Source organism: Bos mutus, chromosome 18 (assembly GCF_027580195.1).
Source record: "Bos mutus isolate GX-2022 chromosome 18, NWIPB_WYAK_1.1, whole genome shotgun sequence".
NCBI lineage: Eukaryota > Metazoa > Chordata > Mammalia > Artiodactyla > Bovidae > Bos > Bos mutus.
In genome coordinates this window covers 32999994-33023580 of record NC_091634.1, presented here as the reverse complement: position 1 = coordinate 33023580, position 23587 = coordinate 32999994, and the positions used below count along the sequence as shown (strand labels likewise).

Sequence of the window (23587 nt, the reverse complement as noted above, 5' to 3'; positions counted from 1 at the left end):
GTGACAAGAATAACAAGCTAATGCATATAAGCTAGAGTCATCATAATTTTTAATTTGCTCTTTAGAAATTGCAAATTTGACTATTTAGCTGCATGTTAAATTAACATGTGACCTAACATAGATTCAAAATTCTCTTCTCATTAGACATGTGTTTTTATAAGTTTCATAGTATAAAATTATGCAGTTTTGCAAGATACTTTTTAAAAATAGTTTCTGGGATCATATAAATGTCTGAAATCTCCAAAAGGGCATAAAATATGAATTTATCAAATTCTTATATACTAATACTCTAAACAGTCTGATGTAAGACAATCATTTTACTTTCTTTAATTTGGTGTTTACCAGTTAACTTTGATTTTTTTCAGTAAATCTATTTTGAGCACAGGTTGGAGCCACTGCCACAGGTCTGTTGTACAACTGAAATACACAAGAGAATAGAATTTGAGAGTATCATATAGTTTCCTGCCTCCATTCCTGACTGCCTGCCACCTAAACAGTTCATTCCAAAAGCCGTTAAGCATGGCTGGGCGAATAAGAATTCACAGAAAGGCAGGAAGGTGGAGGTAGAGTGAAACGGTGATAAACATTTGTGTCAGGGAGTCAGGGGACGGGCAGAGCAGCAAATGAGAATCACTTACTACAGCAGTGAGGGGTGATGCTAACACCAAATACATCAAGGGAAAAGAAACAGGGTTCTCACTGTTGGAGAAAAAGAAACAATTAGAATGAACCTTGTGGTGTTGCTTTGGCATTGGAGGTATAGAGGTGAACTCATGGTAATGCATGTAGGGGTGTAGATTTGATCCTTTTGCTATAAGAAGACTTTATTAGGACAACTGGAGACATCTGACTAAGGTGGGTGCATGCACTACAATGGTGTATCACTATTAATTCCCTAATTTTGAAGGTTGAATTGTGTTTGTGTAGAAAATCATCCATGTGGCAAAGACTGATTGAAGAATCTCACGGTGATGGGTTATCATCTCAGCAATGCACCCTCTAAAAGTTGAGGAAACATTAATTTGGACTACAACTGCAACTTCTTTCTAAGATTAAATGTATTCCAAATTAAACATGATGAACTTTACATGGGCCTTGGGTTTGAAGACATTTACCATAAAAAAGTCTTCCCAGGTGGTGCTAGCAGTAAAGAAGCCACCTGCCAATGCAGGAGACAAGAGACACGGGTTTCATTCCTGGGTTGGGAAGATCCTCTGGAGGAGGGCATGGCAACCCACTCCAATATTCTTGCCTGGGGAATCCCATGGACGGAGGAGCCTGGTGGGCTACAGTCTATGGGGTTGCAAAGAGTCAGACACAACTGAAGTGACTTAGCACACATACACATACCAAAATAGAACAAAATTACACAGAAAAGACATACTACTAATGGTAAGAGAAGACACGAGAGTGAGAATAAAACATAGAAGGGTCAACACTAAAACTACTCTCAAATGTTAACACTTTACCTTTGGCTGAGTCACTGTTTCAAGTAGAGTAAGTCCCCTTGCATATTATGTACTGACATCCATAACCTCTATAGTTATGATCCTTTGCAAAGCAATGAGATTTTCCTTTCCAAAATAAATTTTACTAAGTAACCTCTTGACCTTCTGATTTTTTGATTAATATTTTTTGATGGAGAGTGCATTCTCTTTTACAGTCACCACCAGGAAATCCAGAGTCAATCCCAGTTATTCTCTTTAGTTTTTACTTTAATATTAACAGCACTTCAGCCCCAGTTATGCACCAAATGGCTCTCAATTAATTTTACTGTGATTTGAATTTCTATGTGATATATTGTTCTTATATTTTTAACATGCTGATATTCCTATTTTTAAAACTGTGTAAGATTTCACCCACACTTCTCTTTGTCCAACTCCTGTCTTCTTTGTCCAGCTCCTCAATTTAATTTGGAAAGTATGCTAACCTAAAGAGCTCTTCCACCTTGGAAAAACAGTAATTATTATTGATAGGCAACAGAATCATTAGGCGGTGGAATTATAGAGCATATATAAGTGAATTTCTCTAGAGATATTATCAAAGTTTAGTATAGCATACTGGTTAAAACCTTGGAAAGAAGAGCCACATATCTGGATTCAATCCCAGCTCCACCATTTAATATCTCAGTTTGGATTATTTTCCCCACTTTTCTGATTAAAAATAATGAATAGAAAAGTTAATATCAGTACTAATGTTAAAAGACTGTTGTGAATATTGCACACTTTTAACAGCATTGGGAATATAGCAACTTTTTTAATACACATTGATCACCATTATAGAAGCCTTGCATCTCAAAGAAAACTAAGAAAACCTCCAGTGCCATGTTTTATACAACTTTGCACTCAACAACAGTCATTCATACCAGCTCAAGTCCTACTTGGCTTTCTCATCCATCCCTTTATCTCCCTCTTTACTAATATACCCTTTAGAATACAATAGGGTTCATTGCAATGTATGCAATTGTGAAACACAAAGTTAAGGCTTCTTGAGCAACTTTTCCTTGACTAAGGCATTCACAGGGCTCCCCTCATAGTTCAGTTGGTAAAGAATCTGCCTGCAATTCAGGAGACCCGGTTCAATCCCTGGGGAAGATCCACGGGAGAAGGGATAGGTTACCCACTCCGGTATTTCGGGGCTTCCCTTGTGGCTCAGCTGGTAAAGAATCCACCTGTGATGCGGGAGACCTGGGTTCAACCCCTGGGTTGGAAGATCCCCTGGAGAAGGAAACAGCTACCCACTCTAGTATTCTGGCCTGGAGAATTCCTTGTACTATCTAGTCCATGGGGTCGCAGAGTCAGACATGACTGAGCGACTTTCACTTCACTTTCAAGGCATTCATATCATATACACAATTTATTGAATGATACTAGTATAAGCAGCTCAAAGATGGTTGTTTGTGAAGAAACAAATATCAACTGAGCACCAACTCTATGGCTATGCCAAGTAATTCGAATATACTCATTGAATTTTTCCAAACATATTTTCTTAGGTAAGGATTCTTATGCACGCTACACAGAGAAGGTAAGGCTTAGATGGGTTATATCACTAACACAGGTAGAAAGCAGATTTGCAGACAAATTATCCGAGATTCTATTTCCAAGCTAAATACAGAGTTCATTTTACCTGAACCCAGGGGTGGATGCAAGAGATGAGAGTTTGATGTCTGGGTTGGGAGGATCCCTTGGAGTAGGAAATAGCAACCCACTCCAGTATTCTTGCCTGAAAAGTTCCATGGACAGAGGATTCTGGTGGGCTATAGTCCACAGGGTAGCAAAGAGTCAGACGCAACTCAGCATATGTGTAAAAACACAATCAGGGTCTACAGTCCTTCACTCCAATATCCAATAGCATAAAAATATTTAAAGTGTCTGGAACGTATTAAGTGTGGGCAAATTTTCACTGAAAAGCCAACTTTAACCTTGCTAGCTTGGGATCCACAGTAAAAATCAGACAAGCTCACACATCGCTCTTTACGCAGTATTGCTATAAAAGTGAATTCTCATCAAGTTCTGAAATAAACAGTAGAATATAAAAGAGCTCTGCCTCCAGTTTCCAAATAAGATACTTCTAAAATAATTTGGCTGCCATTTGGGCAAATATATATGTGTGTTTTGTCTTGACAGCCTGTCAACTGGCAGACAGTTCTGGAATATCACATTCATTTCAATGTAATATTGGTAAATTTCTCAATTATAATTTTATTTTTCTCTCTCTGCAACAGTGAAATCCCCCAGTCCTTGCTGGCATTCTTCAGGGTGTTCAGGTGCAGGTTTTGGCATTTCTGCAGTAGCAAAGGAAGAAAAATGAAAGAAGGAAGGCAGGGAGGGAAGAGGCAGGCTGGAAGAGAACAGTGGTGATAGGGAGAGAACAGAGATAGGAGCTGACCTTCATCCTGATATTCACCTTCATGAGAAATGAAGGGAATAATTCACACTTGACAATAAAATAGTGCAGCTGCCTCTTCCTCCTTTAACCAGAGAGGCTGGAGTCAAACAGAAACCAGACGCCCGATGCATAAAATCGATACAGAGGAACAGTCCAAAGGTAATACGGGAATGAGATTAATAAAAATAATTTTATAAACCACAACTACCAATTATTGAACACTTACTTACTTTATGGCATGCCTTTACCTTGTATTTTACCAAGCGATTCTCAAAAAATGAAAGCAAGATAGAAGTTGTTATCTTTGCATTGTGGCTAAGGGAAATAAGCAACAGTTTCACCTCCTTGAATTTCAAAGTTAAGCAGATATTCAAAATTTCATCCATTTGGTTTCAAAATCCCCTTCTTTCAACTGCAGCATATTCCATGTGGTTTTCAGCAGAGATGTAACAAGCTAAGCATTTTTAAAATAACTATGTAAGTTAGTGTAGATTATTTCTTTTATAAAGAAATACTATACTATATTGTAAATATAGTCTAGTATTGAGCAGTATAAATATAGTATAAATACTATACTATATTTATAAAGAAATACTATACTATATTGCCATACTCTTATAAAGAAAAATCTTTCAGATAAAGGAACAATGTATAGGTCCACATACACATTGTGTTATATAGCTAATAATATCTTTAAATTCCTTTCCTTAGCAGAAATTGACCATGACGTTTGCAGAAGTCTGTATTTTATTGTTTTCCCTCAGCGTATTTATCAGGGACATGACTCATATACACAGGAATGGAAGCCTCTGACACATCTACAATACATAGGTATATACTTGGCCATTAAAGATGTAGAAATTACAATAATGAGGAAAAAATAGCAGCTTTCTGTTGATCATTTATTTGTAATTAAGTATTCTGTATGTGGGGCTTCCAGGTGGCTCAGCAGTAAAGAATTAATCTGCCAATTCAGGAGACGTGAGTTCTCTCCCTGGATCAGGAAGATCCCCTGGAGAAGGAAATGGCAGCCCACTCCAGTATTCTTGCCTGGGAAATCTCATGGGCAGAGGAGCCTAGCAGGCTACAGTCCATGGGGTCATAAAGAAGTGAACACGACTTAGTGATTAAACAACAACAATTCTGTACGTATTGCAAGTGGTAATGGTCCTTTAAAATCACCTTACACTAACAGAGACACACTCATAAATTTAGAGATCAAACTTACGGTTGTCGGGAATGAACGGGGGATGGAAGAGTTTGGAAGTGTGGTGGACAGGTACACACTGCTATATTTAAGATGGATAACCAAGAAGGAACTGCTGTACGGCACATGGAGCTCTGCTCAGTGTTATGTGGCAGCCAGAGGGGAGGGGAACTTGGGGGAGAATGAATACACAAGCTTGTGTGGCTGAGTCCCCTTCTCTGTTCCACCTGAAACTATCACAATATTGTCAATCATCTATACCTCAATACACAATAAAAAGGTTTTTTTTAAGATGGATTAGGCAAGTTCTCTGCCCTAAATAACTTGATGAAATAAGAAGCAAATAAAAAGAAAGAAAGAAATGTAGTATTTCTCAGCTCCTGTTTACCTGTCAGAATTTAAAAGAAGTATGAACATGAAGGTGTTTTTGATCATTTGTGGGTTCCTTTCTGTTGTAGTAGTGATGGAAGAGAGAGAACTTCCTGCTAGAAATCCCTAGAAGTTTCCCACAAACTTTTCCTAGAAAAAGTATCATTTCAGCCTACCATAGAGGAGTGACTTGATTTTGATAAGAAGGGAAAAAATACATAAAAGTAGGATTCTTCACACAAGAAATAGACAAAATAGAGTCTTGGTAGAAGAAATACACTGGTAAGATGTGAACACCTGAAGTCAATTCTGATTTGCTACTGCAATGAGTGCATTTACCAAAGTTATAGTGTAGGTTAAAAAATAAGAGATCAAATTAAGCCAACCTATTTACCTAATTTGGGTTTTTGATTTGTATCTCTATTTGTGTGTGTGTATGTGTTTTATCACATTATGTTCACCTACTTCTAATTTATGTGATTTTGCTGTGATACTGGGAGGGACTGGGGGCAGGAGGAGAAGGGGACGACAGAGGATGAGATGGCTGGATGGCATGACCAACTCAATGGACGGGAGTTTGAGTGAACTCCGGCAGTTGGTGATGGACAGGGAGGCCTGGCGTGCTGTGGTTCATGGGGTCGCAAAGAGTCGGACACAACTGAGCAACTGAACTGAACTGAAATCTTTATAGGTTGTCTTAAATGCAGTTTGAAACAAACTAGACTATCCATTCCACTATATGCTTAGGAATGACTTTGGTGATCTAGGGCCCTGGATCTTAGATTCTGTCTACTACTTTTGTCAGACAAGGAAGAACTCTAAAATTCCCTTTTATCCTGGTACAAAGTCCTGGGTCAGGAATTCCTGTATCAAGGCCAGAGTTTGGGGATGAAGTGAAGCAAAAGTCTCTCAGTCGTGTCAAACTCTTTGCAACCCATGGATTGTGGCCTGCCAGGCTCCTCTGTCCATGGAGTTCTCCAGGCCAGAATACTGGAGTGGGTAACTGTTCCCTTCTCCAGGGAATCTTCCCAACCCAGGTATCAAACCCAGGTCTCCCGCATTGCAGGTGGATTTTCTATCATCTGAGCCACCAGGGAAACTGGAGAATACTGGACTGGGTAGTCTATCCCTTCTCCAACAGATCTTTCCAACCCAGGAATCGAACTATTGTCTCCTGCATTGCAGGCAGATTCTTTACCAGCTGAACTACCAGATAACACTGATTTGGGGATAAGTAAGCAAATACAAAAAAAAGGGAAGAAAAAGGTAGGAAACCGTGTTTTGAAATAAATGTTGTTCTGTAGAGTATAATGAATATTTCAATGGCTCACAAATAGTGGGAGTGAGTCACTGGTGATAGCAAGGATTCTTTTAAAAGTTCAGTTCAAGTAAGATAAGCACAACACACAAGCCTCTAGTAGCTGATTTCCTAATCCACTCTAGACTCTACCCACCAGCTCAGTGAAATATCTGGCTGACTACAGACCTAGACACTTTTCTATTTCTCTATGTGCTATATCTGCATGTGAATACACACAAACAAATAATTAAACATCAAGCAAATATCAATAGGATTAGTCTGGCATGTTGGAACAAATCTTGATAAATCCGCCTCAGTAACAATACTCGAACTCCAGGTCTATGAGAGGAATACAAATTCAGCCTATTGAAGTACTGTCGTGCAAGGAGAGAGATTTTAATAAAACTGCTTCGTCAGTTCCTATTACTCAGGGACTAAAGCTATTGAGCTGTGGAACTGAGGCCAAAAATGGGGATTTGGAAATGCAAATTAGAGATAAGACGGTAATAAATGTCTCTTATTCAGTCACACACTATCCCTGATGCCAAAAGCTATTTTAAAGATGATTCTTAATAGTTCTGTGAAAATGGAAGCATACATACCCAAAATGGACATCTCTGGCACAGTGGCATGATAGGGTCCGTTGAGAAACTCTGGGGCATTGTCGTTGATGTCTTGGACTTTAATAATAAATTCAGACGGAGGTTCAAGAGGCTTATTCGTCTCCCAGTCCACTGCCTGAGCGGTCAGGGTGTACTCAGCTTTTTCCTCTCGGTCAAGTCTTTTTATAGCATGAATATCTCCTGTTACATCATTGATTTGAAAGATAGTCCCAGCTCCATCGCCTGACAGGATGTATTTGATTTTTTTGCTCCCAGGATCCAGGTCTGTGTGTAGCTAAAATGAAAGGGGACATTGGTTAGTGATGTGGCAATTTGCAAAGTATGTTTTAAATACCTCCTGTTTCAATATAACGTTGTTTCTTTCTACAGTGATTATAACTTCATCAATTTCTGCCAACAGTAGCTGCACAGAGAGTCTGTGCAACCGTCTGTATATCAAGTACAGTATATGAGAGTCAAACAAATATGTTTGAATGCCTTTAAAAAATACTCTGGCCCGTTCAGTATAAATTGATACACATTTACAATGATAAAAAAAACTGAGCAGAAAACACTAAAGTATATGTGTTCCTTCAATTTATTCATATATTTACTTGCTTAGTATTAACTGATGTGCAATTAGAATGATAAAAAGATTGATAAGAATATATAAAAATGTATGCATTCTTTTCAATTTAATAAATTTAAAGTTATTATTATTATTAGTTATTTTTATGGGCTACTATCTGTGTGCCAAAAACTGTGTGAATCACTTCTCATGTACTAATTCTTCTCATTTTTTCCAAAAGTCATTGAATTGGAATATTTCATATGAAACACAAGAAAAGGGAAGTTTGAGAAGGTATATTGTAACATCTCTACAGTTTCTACTTGATAGAAACAAGTGCAGCCGGCCTAAAGTTCAACTCAGCTCTGGCTGCTCTATTCATAACGCTGACATAATTCTAACAATCTGATGGATATTAAGACCTTATGTTTGTGTAAGTTATTTTTTCCCCTTTGATTTGTATAATTCTTCTAGTCCAGGAAAATTATTCCCATTTTACAAAGATGACTGAGACCAGATTATGGGAGCACATTTTCCAGAAATGGGACTTCTTTGAGAAATAAAAACTTTGCAGCAGGAATTCAGATCCATCTTCAATCATGGCAATAAATATTTATTGAACACCTACTCTGCCTAAAACATTTTGGTATGTACTGGGGAAAACAGAATCCCAAAATTTCATAGTTTATTCTCAGGAGGGAGACAAAAGTGTTCTGATATATGGGGCTTTTTCTTTATACTATATAGACTCCTATTAAAAAATAAAATAAAACAAGAATATATATTTTTAATTTGCATTTTTAAAAGGAAAATTCATTGGATTATAGTTGTAAAATATTCCTTAAATGCACATATTTTCAGATAAACACAATTATTTAAATGCCAATATAATTAGTTATTGGGCTTCCCTGGTGGCTCAGATGGTAAAGAATCCGCTGCAATGCAGGAGATCTGGGTTCGATCCCTGGGTTGGGAAGACCCCTGGAGTAGGGCACAGCAACCCACTCCAGTATTCTTGCCTGGAGAATCCCCATGATCAGAGGAGCCTGGCGGTCTACAGTCCATGGAGGTACAAAGAGTCGGACATGACTGAGCAACTGACTTATGTGGGGAAAGAGGAGAGGCTGAGACGAGCACACACATAACCCCAACACAAAAGATCTGGCAAGCGCCATAAGAATTGTTTATGGTGTGCATAGTTCGTTCTCGCATCATGAGATTTTTAAATACCTGTTCCTTAAAATATATATATGTATATATTGAAGAAAAAAAGTCTTGTGCAAAGAAACTCCTAGAAACTCAAAAGGCATTGTGTTCTCTTGGGATCACTTTTGATTCAGAACAGATTTTATCACTTTCTTTGCCAATTTAAATTTTATTTAGCTCCTCAATAAATGAAAAGAAAAGATTATACAAAAGACATAAAACAGCAACAACGCGTCCAAATGCATCTAGATCGCCTATTTTACTTCTGAATATTTTTAAAAGTTAAAACATAAGATTACATCAAATATTTATTGAACCTCAAATTGTATCCATTTCATTTATTGTACTAAACTTATTAACAAGAGGAAATATTGAAATGCCACTTCATCTTAATGAATGTGGGAATATAATTCATTAATGTGATATTAATCCAAATTTATGATCATTTTAATTTATGTGCATTTTAATATTCTATTAGCATTTTTATTAAAAAAGAAAAATTTGAATAAAGTATGATTCATGGATGTTCCCATTCATATACATGCATTCCTGAGACTCAGAATGTATTGACATGTGTCACTCTTGCCCATCACAGTTTTGCTATCAAAAATTAAATCATTCAAAATACTGTTATTATTTATGTTAGAGCTTATTCGTGCCATATTTTCCATACATTTATGAATGGCCTCTGATTAGTAAATCCTATCATATTCTTAGATTTTGATGGTCCTTTCCTTTGTATTTAGAAATAACTGAGGGAGAAGGGAACAGCATAGGTTTTGAAAAAACAATAAGCTAAGTAAAACTCAGATCTCGCTAACTATGTGAACTGAAGAAATTAACACATTTATTTGAGCTTCAGTTACTTTGCCTCTAATATGGAGATAAGATACCTATTTTGCAGAATTGGTTTTATAATCTGAGATGATCTATTTGAAAAACAGAAAATTTAAATATTAACTGTATAATAACTGAAGCTGTTTCTACTTCATAACATCCTCAACTATATACAGCTATCTGAAAACACTATAATAAAGCCTATCTGCAAGCTGAGTGAAAAGTTCCCAAAATTCCATCCTGAAAAAATGGAGAAAAAAGCTCTTAGCAAACACTGTGTACTTCCTCTTTCTTCTGGAAAATTATTTTTAGCAAATCTCAGCAAAATCCAGAGCCCTCATGATCTTAAAAGGCAGAGTATTGTGTTTCCATATTCATTTCTTTCATCCAGTTATTAATATTGACATACACATACACACACTTGAACATGGCTCATTGAAGTAATCAACTTAACATTACAAATAAAGACCTGTGGGTGTGTAAGAATAGCAATTTACAGGGAGCAAATGTTCATAAGACTCCACATCTGGTCCTGAGAAATCAGAATACATGCTAATAAGCTGCTGCTCTCTTGGTTGGTCTTCATGTGTCTGTTTAAACCTGTTCACTTCAATGTATCAAGACTGCTCTGTCAACCCACCCCAGGACCTTCTCTGTGAGATCATGATGCCAAAGACATCCCAAATTCTCACACATCATGCATCATCTGGAAGTGTGAGGACCATCTCTCCTAAGGGCTGCTTCTGCTAATTATACCGGGATAAGGGCCACATGCAAATTGGCTGCAGTGGTAAGATGTTGGCCTGGCTGTGGTACAAAGACCTCATCCATTCATTGGTTAATTATGCACCAAACATGATTATAAGCAACGCAGACATGGTCTCTGCCCTCAAAGACCCACAGCTTTGTGGGAGATAACACAAACAGAAAATATTTGTTATTGTTACTGTTACTATTACTGTCACACGCACTGATTACTTATTATCTGGTAAACATCTTGCATCTACATATGTAATCTATTCTCACAGCCAACCAGAGACCATTCCTGCATTTCAACAATGAAATGACTGAAATTCAGAGGTTTTTAGGGAACTTTTCCATAGAATTTACTATCAGCAAGTGGAAATCTTAACAACATAAGATTTAAAGTAAATTTCCTGGATTCAAATACATGCCCCAAGGCTCTGATACAGAAAGAAAGCTGGGGTGGTGGGGGGAGGTGGCGACGGAGTGCATATGTTAAATTTATTTAACTCACAAAATAGAGTGTGGGGAACAGCAAAGGCCACTACAAAAAAGTAATGATTTGGGTTTCCCTGGTGTCTCGATGATAAAGAATCCACCTGCCAGTGCAGGAGTCATGGGTTCACACGCTGCTGAGCAACTAGCCTGGCATCCTAATAGTTTTGTTTCAGTAAATCACAGTGGTAGGCAGGCACCCGTTAGCAAAAGTCTTAAAAGCAAAGGGAAAGAGGAAGTCAGAGGAAAACTTAGACCTCAATTCACAAAGCTACCTCAAATTGGGATTCCAAGTTCAGCCCCACACCCATGATCTGTGTCACCTACAACCAGATGAACCCCTGTGGTCACTCCCTGCAGCCTTGGCAAGGAGCACCGAGTGTCGGGTATACAGTGAGCAATCCTGGTCATTCATTGGTCATTCATGTTGCGTCTTCCATTTCAGGGATTGTAACAGGACCACAACATAATTGAGCTGAATTGTGAGCATCAATGTAATTATACCCTCACTATCTTTCATATATTTGCATAATATCCCCTAATTACAAGTTTAAAACTTTAAAAGCCATGGGAGGAAACATTTGCATTTCCACTTTCCTTTGCATTCCCACTGCCTAGTAAGGTGTCTGTCATGCTCTTGGGGCTCAGAAAGTGTTTGCGGAGTAAGGTAAAGGAAGGGAAGGGAAGGAAAGAACACTGTCTCATTTTATTTTCAAAATAGTAATTTAAAGAAGAGTGAAGAAATTTAGAAATGTGAGGTCTAGTGAGCTGAAACCTTATCTACTCTAAACATAAAACCCTGAGTTCCCTCAATTCTGCATTCAATTTTAGCAGAACTCCTGAGACATAGCAGAGGGAACATCAAGGGAAGGACGAGTGGATGGATGACAGTGGATGAATAACAGAAAACAGAGGAAAGTGCCTGATATTCAATAGCACTGTCCTCAGAATAAGAGCCCCTCCCACCCTATTCTTCAGTGTCACCCATCTCTCTTTTTTTAAATTAGATACATACTTTTTTATTTAAAATAAAATACTGCATTCATTTTTAAAATTTAAGTGTGCAGTGAGATTAGTCAAAACTAATACAAGCATTGGCTAATCCCTGTTTAATTATACTACGGACAGTTTGTACTTCACTCTTCTAAATTTCTATATTGAGCCTATATTGTCCTTACAATATGAGAAGAAAGCAGCTAAACTAATCTAACATCTAGTGATTTCAGCCAACTTATTATGAAAGGCTAAACTACTTTGAATTTATGGCACTTTCTGATTATTGAGGCTAGAAGAAAATAACCTTTTTGCTTTTCTAAATGTTCAATTTATTTCTGAATTTAAAATTAGTAAATTTACCCTTAAAGATCAGATGACCAGAGACAGTTCTGTGGCTGTCAAATTATAAAAGTACAAACTACTTTTCCACCTTCTTCTTCAGAATTCTTGAGGACACTGAAGTATTTCTAGTATCAATACAGTAGAGCCAAGAGAAGATAAAGTCTCCTCTGAGTGCCTATCTTAATACCAAAGAATGACTTAATTACCGTGCTTGCCAACCTCTTCCTGGAGAGTGAGTGATGTAGAACAGGACTCAGTGAACTACGGGGGAAATCAGCTCCTCATATGAACATCTGTAGCTCTGACCTCGGAACTTACTTTGAAGTTCCACTCAATCCAAAAGGAAATCCCAGGAGAGTTCCTCAAATTTCCTGTCTTCCTCTAGAGTTACTGGGAGAGAATCAGCATCTTTAGAACCCAAAGGGGTTAACAATGATCACTACAACATGAATCTCTCTCACTTACTGATTCCTGGTTTTCATCAATCTATTCTCCCTTGGAGAGAACAGCAAGCTTAGCACACTTAAATAAAGTCACATCTTACACTGTGTTCTCAGTATCTAGTAGGTGCCTGTCAGGGAGACACAGGTACTTCGGGCTAACGATCTATATCAGTTATGAATGGATGGATAATCTAATTCTTAAATGGTAACCAATTAATATCAAAGGTGGGACCAGAAACGTAACAGAGTATAAATTTAGAGTGAAGCAGGACTTCACTCTAAATCAGGTACACATTTAGGCTGCTAGGGGAGTGAAAGGGCAGGTAAGGAGAAAGAGTAAATTGATACAGGAAAACAATACATTCCTGTTTTGAACTGCTCCCCCACCAGAAGGACCAGAAGTTTGACTTGAAGTCTACTTATTTTAACCTGTAGTTCAGTCTTCTTGCACACAATAGAACATCTCACAAAAGATGCTGACCCAACATGAAACGGTCCATTCAAGAATGAGTTTGCTTTCATCATTGTATTCAAGTAGAACTAGACAACCGCGGGTTCCTGATGCTTTGAAAGTGAAAGTGAAGTTGGTCAGTCGTGTCCGACTCTTTGCGACCCTATGGACTGTAGCCTGTCATGCTCCTCCATCCATGGGATTTTCCAGACAAAAGTAGTGGAGTGGGTTGCCATTTCCTTCTCCAGAGGATCTTCCTGACCCAGGATAGAGCTAAATTAATCATAATACGACGGTGGGAGATGGAGTAGGAGGAGTGAGATTGGACCACATCGCTTGTAAGATGCCTTTATATGCTGAAATGTTACAACACTTTAGTAAATCTAAATAATTATTTCATCCAGTCATGCCGCTTTATATTCCATTTACTTTATTGAAGTATGGTTGATTTTCAATGTGGGGTTAATTTCTGCTGTATATCAAAGGGACTCATATAGATAGACTGATATGCTTTTTTCATATTCTATTTCATTATGGTTTATCACAGGATATTGGATACAATTCCCTGTGCTATACAGCAGGACCTTACTGTTTACACATTCTATATATAACACTTTTCCTCGCTAAGCCCAAACTCCCAATCCTTCCCTCCCTTGCTCCCCCACCCACCCCCACACTGGCAACCACAAATCTGTTCTCTATTTCTGAGTCACATCATTCTTAACAATTTGCAGAAACAAATTATACAACTACAGCTCAGTAATAGACATAAGAACACCTCAGCATGTTAGTAAGATTGAGTTGGGAATATGCACTTACGCATGTGATCATACACTCTGAAGAAATAATTCAGTGAAATAATAACAGTCCTTCATTCTCATACAAACCAAATTACCCTGAAATTTGTCTTACATGGTGAAAGAATGAAGAAGACACAATCACCGATTAAAAGACTAGAACAGAGCATCTTACAATGCAGGTGACCTTCTACGTTGACAAAAAAGTTCTGATGTTTTACAGGAGACAAATGTGTAGCATCCTGATATCTCAGATCTGCGGTCTTTGCACTCTGCGTTAGCTGCTGGTATGAGTGCTGAATACCTTAACCTGGCCAAGGGGAGCAATGCCCAGAGAAATAGAAAATTGGAAGCAAGTCTGAGTAAACTGCTGCTTCTGGCTGCAGGAATCCAAAATTATCACCAGAATTAGGAATGCAATACTTGTGCTACTGTTTAAGATAGTAAGTGCCACAAAGACAGGGCATCCAGGTATGTTATTCAACAATCTTCTCAACAACAAGCATAATAGCTGGTACATAGCAGATGCTCAGTAAAGTCTAATGGCTGTTGTGTCTGTATAGGATCTATCATAACGGCCTGCACCTTGTCAGTGACTTTACAAGGATGAGAGATACAGGTTCTGTAAATATATGGATTTTCTCAAGTTCACATAATTAACAAATAACAGAACCAGATGTAACTCAGTAAATCAGATTTCAGAGCCTATACATTTTGGCATCTTTCCAGAGAAACCCCCAGGACTGCATATCTAGTTAGCCTGGGGGTTTCCTAGTTCACTGTATGAGAAGGAGATGGGCTGGAGCAGACTCCCTACTCTGTCCCTAAATGTCAATAGGCATTTTTTAAAGACATTTAGAAGCCATGTGCATGAAGCCATAAGTACAGTTTGTCCTATAAAAGCTTGAAATAGAGTAGAGACAGAAATAGAAAGGCAGTATGCTCAACTAATAGGAATGCAAACAGAGAATATTGACAAGAAGAGGCTGGCAGGCTGTTTACCAAGAGACTTTGCAAGCCAACACTTATGACCTTGGCAAATTTGCTACTTTCTTCAGTCTGGACCACAGCTTTATGGGTTTGGAAACATGACATGTAAGTTTACAGAAAATCCAATCTCTCTTAGCCAGACTCCAATAAGGAAAGTTCCCAAGTCCAATTTTTTTTTAAGGGAATGTTTTGATGATAAACAGCATTTCAACTATCTGAGCGATCATGATAAGCAAAATTTCTCCTTATATAAAGACCCACACACAAGTGAAGCCAAATTATCCTTGTTGATAGGATTCAGAGAAAGGAGATGGATCCATTCCATAATGATGTCATAGGAAAAATAACATAAGTGTGCCTATCCTACCAAAATGATCTTAAACATGCTCTGAGGATGCTTAAGTTCTGTATTCTCAGATTTCTTTTTCTTTTATTTAAGTACTGAGATCAAGACTCCAGTATTTAAGCAACTATAGGGGCATAAAGAAGGAAATTGCAACCCACCCCAGTACTTTGCCTGGAAAATCCCATGGATGGAGGAGCCAGGTAGGATGCAGTCCAAGGGGTCGCGAAAAGTCGGACACGACTGAGCGATTTCACTTTCACTTTTCACTTTCATGCATTGGAGTAGGAAATGGCAACCCACTCCAGTGTTCTTGCCTGGAGAATCCCAGGGGTGGGGGAGCCTGGTGGCTGCCGTCTATGGGGTCATACAGAGTTGGACACGACTGAAGTGACTTAGTAGGGGCATAAAAGACATTGAACTCCTTTCATTTGGACATATCACTGGAAGGACTGATGCTAAAGCTGAAGTTCCAATACTTTGGCCACCTGATGCGAGAAGCTGACTCACTGAAAAAGACCCTGATGCTGGGAAAGAGTGAGGGTGTGAGAATAGGGCAACAGAGGATGAGATGGTTGCATGGCATCACCGACTCAATACACACGTTTGAACAAATTCCAGGAGATGGTGAAGGACAGCGAAGCCTGGCATCATGCTGCAGTCCGTGGAGTCACAAGGAGTTGGACACAACTTAGCAACTGAACAATAATACTTTCTTATCGTATGTATGTTGATAACATACTGGCTAATATATTAAATCCTACAGGGTTGGAAGTCAATACGTTTCTTTAAGGCAATCAAAGATTTATAAAGTAGTAATTGATATTATGGGAACCAGAATGAACGCCTGATAAGAAATAGAACAAACAGGAAAACACTGAGGGATTTGCTTAATCTCCCCAGAATTCGGTGTCCTTGTTTGTAAAGTATTTTTTAATAACAGTTTTAACAACCTATCATTACAAAACCTAAAGGGTTTTTGTAATGCTTAAAATATGCCAATAGATAATCGGTAAAGCACATTATCTTCTAGGAACTAAAACATTCAAACAAAACTGCATATAGGGTGGATTCTTGTGGAGACTGAATCTTGGAATTACAATGATAGATTCTGCCAAAACTGGAACTTCTTTCCAAGAAAAATACACCTAACAATATATTGTGGGTCAGAATTCGACATGCAGCATTACTTTGTAGTAAATACAAGAATGTTACTTCTTGACTAAAATGCTGTTTGTACAAAGTAGCTTAAACTCTTACATTGGACATTCTTATATTGGGAATATAATCACATATTTGGTACTTACTGTTTAGGAAGTACAGACAGTAGATTTATTTGGAAGCTTTTACTCTTTTTTCAGCTTTAGTGATGTGTATTTCACAAATAAAACTGTAAGGTGTTTAAAGTGTACTTCATTTTTATTTCTTGTTATTCAAAAACTGTAAGCCTAGAAGTAAAAGGGGGTGGTCAATGTGCATTGTGTCATTGAATAAATGCTTGTGTGTGCCAGAGTGTGGGTGAATAATAATTGTGGATCTATTACTAAAAGAAATTTAGGTGAAAGGATCAAGCACATTAAATTCTATGAATCAACACATGAATGAACAAATGGACATATTGTTGAGTAGGTGGGTGGAAGGACCACAGGGTTTCTCACTAAAAAGACTCATTTGGGAAAACATAATAAATTTTTTCTCTCAAAGTCCTATTCCTTGTCTTATACTCAAGCAGACATAGTACTTGGGAGTTCAACTATAAATTATAAGAGATTCTTATACAAAGATCCTTGGAGCATGTTTAGTTTTCAACTCAATCATCACTCTCCACAAATCTCTTGAAAATTTTTCTATCTCTCTTTCCATATATATATATAGATAGATAGATGAATAGGACAGATGTCGATATGAGAGAGGGAAATTTTGTTCAGAATAAATAGACAATGTGATAATATACAATGTAAGCAAGGTGAATAGGACTAAAAGGAGACAACTAAGATTATTAGCCAAACAAAAGAAGTAGATTTTAAATAGATATGGACATTTAAAACATATATTAAGGATATTGTTAATATTCAAAGATCAATTTAGACTGAAACCTTCAGTTCAATTCAGTTCAGTTGTTCAGTCATGTCTGACTCTTTGTGACCCCATGGACTGCAGCATGCTAGGCTTCGCTGCCCATCACCAACTCCCAAAGTTTACTCAAACTCATGTCCATTGAGTCGGTGATGCCATCCAAGCATCTCATTCTCTGTCGTCCCCTTTTCCTCCTGCCTTCAAACTTTCCCAGCATCAGGGTCTTTTTTTTTGGGGGGGGGGGACTGACAATTCGTTTCATATATGATATTATACAGGTTTCAATGCCATTCTCCCAAATCATCACACCCTCTCCCTCTCTCACAGAGTCCAAAAGACTGAGTCAGTTCTTTGCATCAGGTGGCCAAAGTACTGGAGTTTCAGCTTCAGCATCAGTGCTTCCAATGAATATTCAGGACTGATTTCCTTTAGGATGGACTGGTTGGACCTCCTTGCAGTCCATGGGATTCTCAAGAGTCTTCTCCAACAACACAGTTCAAAAGCATCAATTCTTCAGCACTCAGCTTTCTTCACATGCCAACTCTCACATCCATACATGGATACTGGAAAAACCTTAGCTTTGACTAGACAGACCTTTGCTGGCAAAGTAATGTCTCTACTTTTTAATATGCTGCCTAGGTTGGTCATAACTTTCCTTCCAAGGAGCAAGCGTCTTTTAATTTCATGGCTGCAGTCATCATCTGCAGTAATTTTGGAGCCCAGAAAAATAAAGTCTGACACTCTTTCCCCATCTATTTGCCATGAAGTGATGAGACCAGTATAACCTTCCGTTATACTGTGGAAAAAGGAGAAAACATTTAAGAAGGTTGTGTCAGTGTCCTTTATGTTTGAAAAGACCTTGATTAACCAGAGTCCCAATAGGAGTTGAAAATATGAGACAAATTTCTGATGTGGTAATCACAATTACTTGCTAAACAGGATGCATTTTGTTATCCAAAAACTGACAAGATCACAGTGGGAAAGAACACAGTGGATAACCAAATGACAGTCATCTATTCTCTCTGAAATTCTCTCTTTATAAAGGGACTGTGAGGTAATCAAAATGCCATGAACTTGGAAGAATGTTGAAGTTAAAGTTAAAAGTGAAATAACATAAACCCGGGATTTAGTTTGGGCTATAGAATAGGATGTGACCCTGGCAAATCATTTTTTTATGTGATCAAAAAGCCTGATAAGTGTTGTCCAGTGGTTAAGACTTCATGCTTCCCATGCAGGGGCCCCTGGTTCAATCCCTGGTCGGGGAACTAAGATCCCACAGGCCATGTGGCATGGCCAAAGAAATCCACAAACCCAAAATTTAAAGCCTGACAATAACTTAGCTGTGTTACCCACTCCTACCCCTTGAACACTGTAAACTGTCTCATTCACAACCTCAATAAGAAAGAAGAGGGTCATGACCAAAGCACAGATTAAACAGAAATATGCAAGTTTGACAACTCAATGGGTAGATGAATTATTGATTATTCATCAATGGATTATTGATGTGTGGGTGGAAAAATGGACAAATGTGGTGATAAAAAATTAAGAGGAAGAAGAAGGGCCGTTAAATGGTTTTGTTGGAGAATGGATAGGTGCACAAAGAAATAGATAAGAGGATGGCTAACTAAATAGATTCACAAACACCCTTCCTTTTCGAAAAATGACAATCAGAAAACCTGATTTGAATTAAAACTAGTAGATATGATTTCAGACAAATCACTTTAAATGTCCCTATTTTAGTTTCTTTTTATTAAAATGATACCAACAAAGCCATTAGCACCATTATAAAAACATTTACCTGACTGTTCTAAGGATAGTATGTATGTAAAAGTTGTTCTTAATTATTTTAACTCTACTCCCCCAAGTTTCATTCCTATAGTATCCCTATAGTGATGGGATGGGGGCTTCCCTGGTGGCTCAGTTGGTAAAGAATCTGCCTGCAATGCAGAAGACTGTCTGCAATGCAAAAGATCCATGTTCCATCCCTGGGTTGGGGAGATCCCCAGGAGAAGGAAATGGCAACCTACTCCAGTGTTCTTGCTTGAGAAATCTCGACAGAGGAGCCTGGAGGGCTATATAGTCCATGGGGTTGCAAAAGTCGGATAGGACTTAGCGACTAATGACCATAATGATGTGGAAATGGAACCTAATATACCATCACTTATGGAATTAGATGCTAATATAGCCTTCAGTGCTATAAATAAGTGTGTGTTTAAGACTGAGTGTGTGTGTGTGTGTGTGGGTACGTATGTGTCTGTCCACTCCATCTCCATTCTGTCAATGAAGCTTAGAAGTTAGCTGAAAAAATCCCTAATAGCAACAACAACCTGAAAACTAAAAATGCCCTTACTTTTCACACTATAAATAGATCTGTTGCAAATCCATAAATCCCCTGCAATAATAATGATATTATTAGTATTTTTTATGAAAATCAAGTTTTTTCATTCTTAAACAAAAACAAATAATTCTTTCAGGTCCTCTGTTGGAAGGTCAATAGTTTCTTCTTCAAAATTAATATGTTGAAGTTCTAACCCCCAGTACTTCAGAATGTGACAATATCATATATATATATAGATAGATAGATAGATAGATAGATATAGATATAGATATAGGTTTCCATTTCCTTCTCAGGGGATCTTCCCAGCACGAGGATCAAACCTGGGTCTCCTGCATTGCAGGCAGCATGTAGATTCATACACACTCATATATATGCATATATAATACATATATATCATATATATAAAATAACTGAGTCACTGTGCTATACACCTGAAAATAACATATGTTAAATCACCATACTTCAATAAAAATTTAAATAGAAAAGCATGTGATCATATCTGGTGATAGAGCCATTAAAGAGTATGTTTAAGTTAAAATGAGATCATTAAGATGGGTCTTAATTCAATCTGACTGTGTCCTTATAAGAAGAGGAAGCTTAGACACACAGAGAGATACCAGGGACACAGGCGCACAGAGGAAAGACCATATGGAGGAGGTATGGGAAAGGGTAGCCGGAAGGCAGTTGTCTGCAAGCCAAAGAGACAGAGATCTAGGGAGACACCCAACCTGCTGACACCTGGACTTTTGGCCTCCAGAGCTGTGAGAAAATAAACTTCTGTTGCTTTAAGCTACTCTGTCTTCTGCATGTTATTATGCCAGCTCCAGCAAACTAACATATCCTCCCAAATCACACCAGCTACTTATCAATGAATACCTTACTCATACAAAATGGTGGCTGCAATTTACAATGATTATACTGATATGTTACAATTCTAAGTGCTGTAGACTGATAGATAGCCCCCCAAAGATATCCATGTCCTCACTACTAGAACCTATAAATATGTTACCTTACCTGTCAAAAGGGCCTTTATGTATGTGATTAATTTAAGGACCCTGAAATGGGTAGATTATTCTGGGTTATCCAGGTGTGCCCAATCTAAATATATGTATCCTTTAAGAAATTTCTTCTGTCTGTGGTCAGAGGGAGATATGATTGCAGAATAATGGTCAGAGAGATTTAAGTCTGCTCACTGTGAAGATGTAAGAAAGGGCCGAAAACCAAGAAATGAGTAGCCTCTAGACTGAAAGGTTTAAAAAGAAATAACAGATTCTCCCTGGAGGCTCCAGAAAAGAACACATGCAGATGCCTTATCTTAGCCTGGAGAGACCTATGTTGATTTCTGACCTACATAATTATAAGATAATACATCCATGTCATGTTAAGCCACTATGTCTGTGGTAATTTGTCACAGCAACCACAGAAAACTCATGTAATACTTCCAATCAGTACAATTATAGAATTGTTGAAATGCTGCTAAGTTTATATATCAGTTATCTAGTGTCTGTGGGTAAACCTTGTACCCTTTCTAACTGTACCTTCCTTCACTTATAAAATAAAAAGTATAAAATGACTTCTCAGACGTTGTATAGCTCAAAGAGCCTGTGCTTATTTAGACACGTCCCTCCATTCTGCATAGCTGCTTTACTTCCTCAGTATTCTGTCATGGATGATCCCTCAGAAAATACATGGTTACCCCAGATACCCAGGCACGGGTAGCTGCCACATTCTTTACTTATTCAGTCATTTTTCTAAGACCATGAGCTTCCTTATACTAGATATGCTTATTTTCTTCTTTTTTTTTTTAATTGGAGTATAATTGCTTTACAATGTTGCAATAGTTTCTACTGTACAACAAAGTGAATCAGCTATATGTATGATTATATTCCCTCCCTCTTGAACCTCCTTCCAACCTCCCCACCAATCCTACCCTCTAAGTCATCAGAGAGCACCATGCTGAGCTCCCTGTGCTACACAACAGCTTCTCCCTAGTAATCTACATTACACACGGCAGTGTGTATAATTCCGTGCTACTCTCTCATTTCCTCCCCGCGCCTGCCCGTTTTTCCCCTGCTGTATCCACAAGCCTGTTTTCTACATCTGCATCTCTATTCCTGCCCGGCAAAATAGGTTCATCTGTACCATTTTTCTAGAATCCATATATATGCATTAATATACATTTGTTTTTCTTTCTTTGACTTCCTCTGTCTGACGGACTCTAGGTCTATCTTATTTTCTATAAGTACCACAACAACCCTATGAGTGGCATATTCAACTCCTCAGTTTACTGACTAAGAATCTAAGGATAGAATTTTAAACAATTGCTCAGTATCACATGTAGAAAGGGATGAAGAATGGATAGAAATCCAAGTCTATCTGCTTCTCAAGTTCATGTTCATTTTATTATTTTAGCACTGTGTGCCAGAACCAAACATGGATGAAGAAAAATAGAAGTACCTGTAACCAAAGGTACTGTTCACAAAAGTATAACCTGTTTAGTGAATTTTTTTTAATATACATTTCATCTATCACTCTTTGCTTAATAGGAACCTTGTGAGAATTGAAGCCAAAGTGAGAGTTGTAATCCCTGTGGCACACAGGAGGAAACCGAGTCCTAGATCTAATGACCTCTGGCAACCTGTGACACCCAATTAACCTCAGGGTCCTAGGTTGCCAAACTCCCCAGTGGGGAGGAGCCTAATGAGAGAAACCTCCCTGGGGCAAGGGAGGAGGAAAGGCCGGAAAGGAGAAAGCTTGCCCTTGCCAGAAGAAAAAAGCTTTGGAGAAATATAGCAAGCCTAGCAGGTGGAGGTGGGGAGTTAAGAGACAACTATGTCAAGCTAGAAAATTATTAGATACACTTTGCAAATCACAATCTACTAATAAGAAAGTATTAGTCGTTCAGTCGTGTCCAAGTGTTTACAACCCCATGGACTGTCGCCTACCAGGCTTCTCTGTCCACAGAATTCTCCAGGCAAGAATACTGGAGTGGGTTGCCATTTCCTTCTCCCTGGGATCGTCCCAGCCCAGAGATTGAACCTGTGGCTCCAGCTGCATCTTCTGCATTGCCAGTAGATTCTTTACCGCTGAGCCACCAGAAACCTTTCCCCATGGTAACATCTTAAGTGTTCTCATATAGAATTAAATATCAGGCCAAATTTGCCTGCTCATGATCCACAGGAACTTGGAACATTTAATAATGAGTTTCTTTTCCACCCCTGACTTCTCCCACTCTACTGAAAGTTGCTGAAAATAATAATCTTCCTAGGCATCATCAGTGTGTGCTCATGTGAAGGTTAAAAGACATCATACTCAAAAATTGCACTCATAAATATACAGGATCTTGGTGATTGATGGAGCAATACAATCAAGATAAATGAATATTAGTCTCCGTGAGAGGGGAAAAAAAAAGTTATAAACACTTAAAAAAATCTTCTTATCCAGGCATGTAGTCGTCTTTAGTTGCTGCAAGTCAAACTAAAATTCAGCCTTCTATTTTTAACATCTCTGCCTGTTTTGGCAAAGAAACAATTTAAAATAAAGAGCTGTTAGTCGTCTTGAGGAGGATTATTCGTAAGACACTCTTAATATACAA

At 38.1% G+C, this 23587-nt stretch overlaps 1 protein-coding gene across 1 annotated transcript in view; it reads right to left on the bottom strand.

Moving 5' to 3' along the window:
* The window catches only part of CDH8 (cadherin 8), a 402649-nt gene that overhangs the window by 256000 nt on the left and 123062 nt on the right, over positions 1–23587 (bottom strand). Inside the window, exon 3 of the mRNA XM_070388321.1 lies at positions 7367–7661. Coding sequence (XP_070244422.1) covers positions 7367–7661 — 295 coding nt within the window. The remainder of the gene's footprint in view (positions 1–7366; positions 7662–23587) is intronic.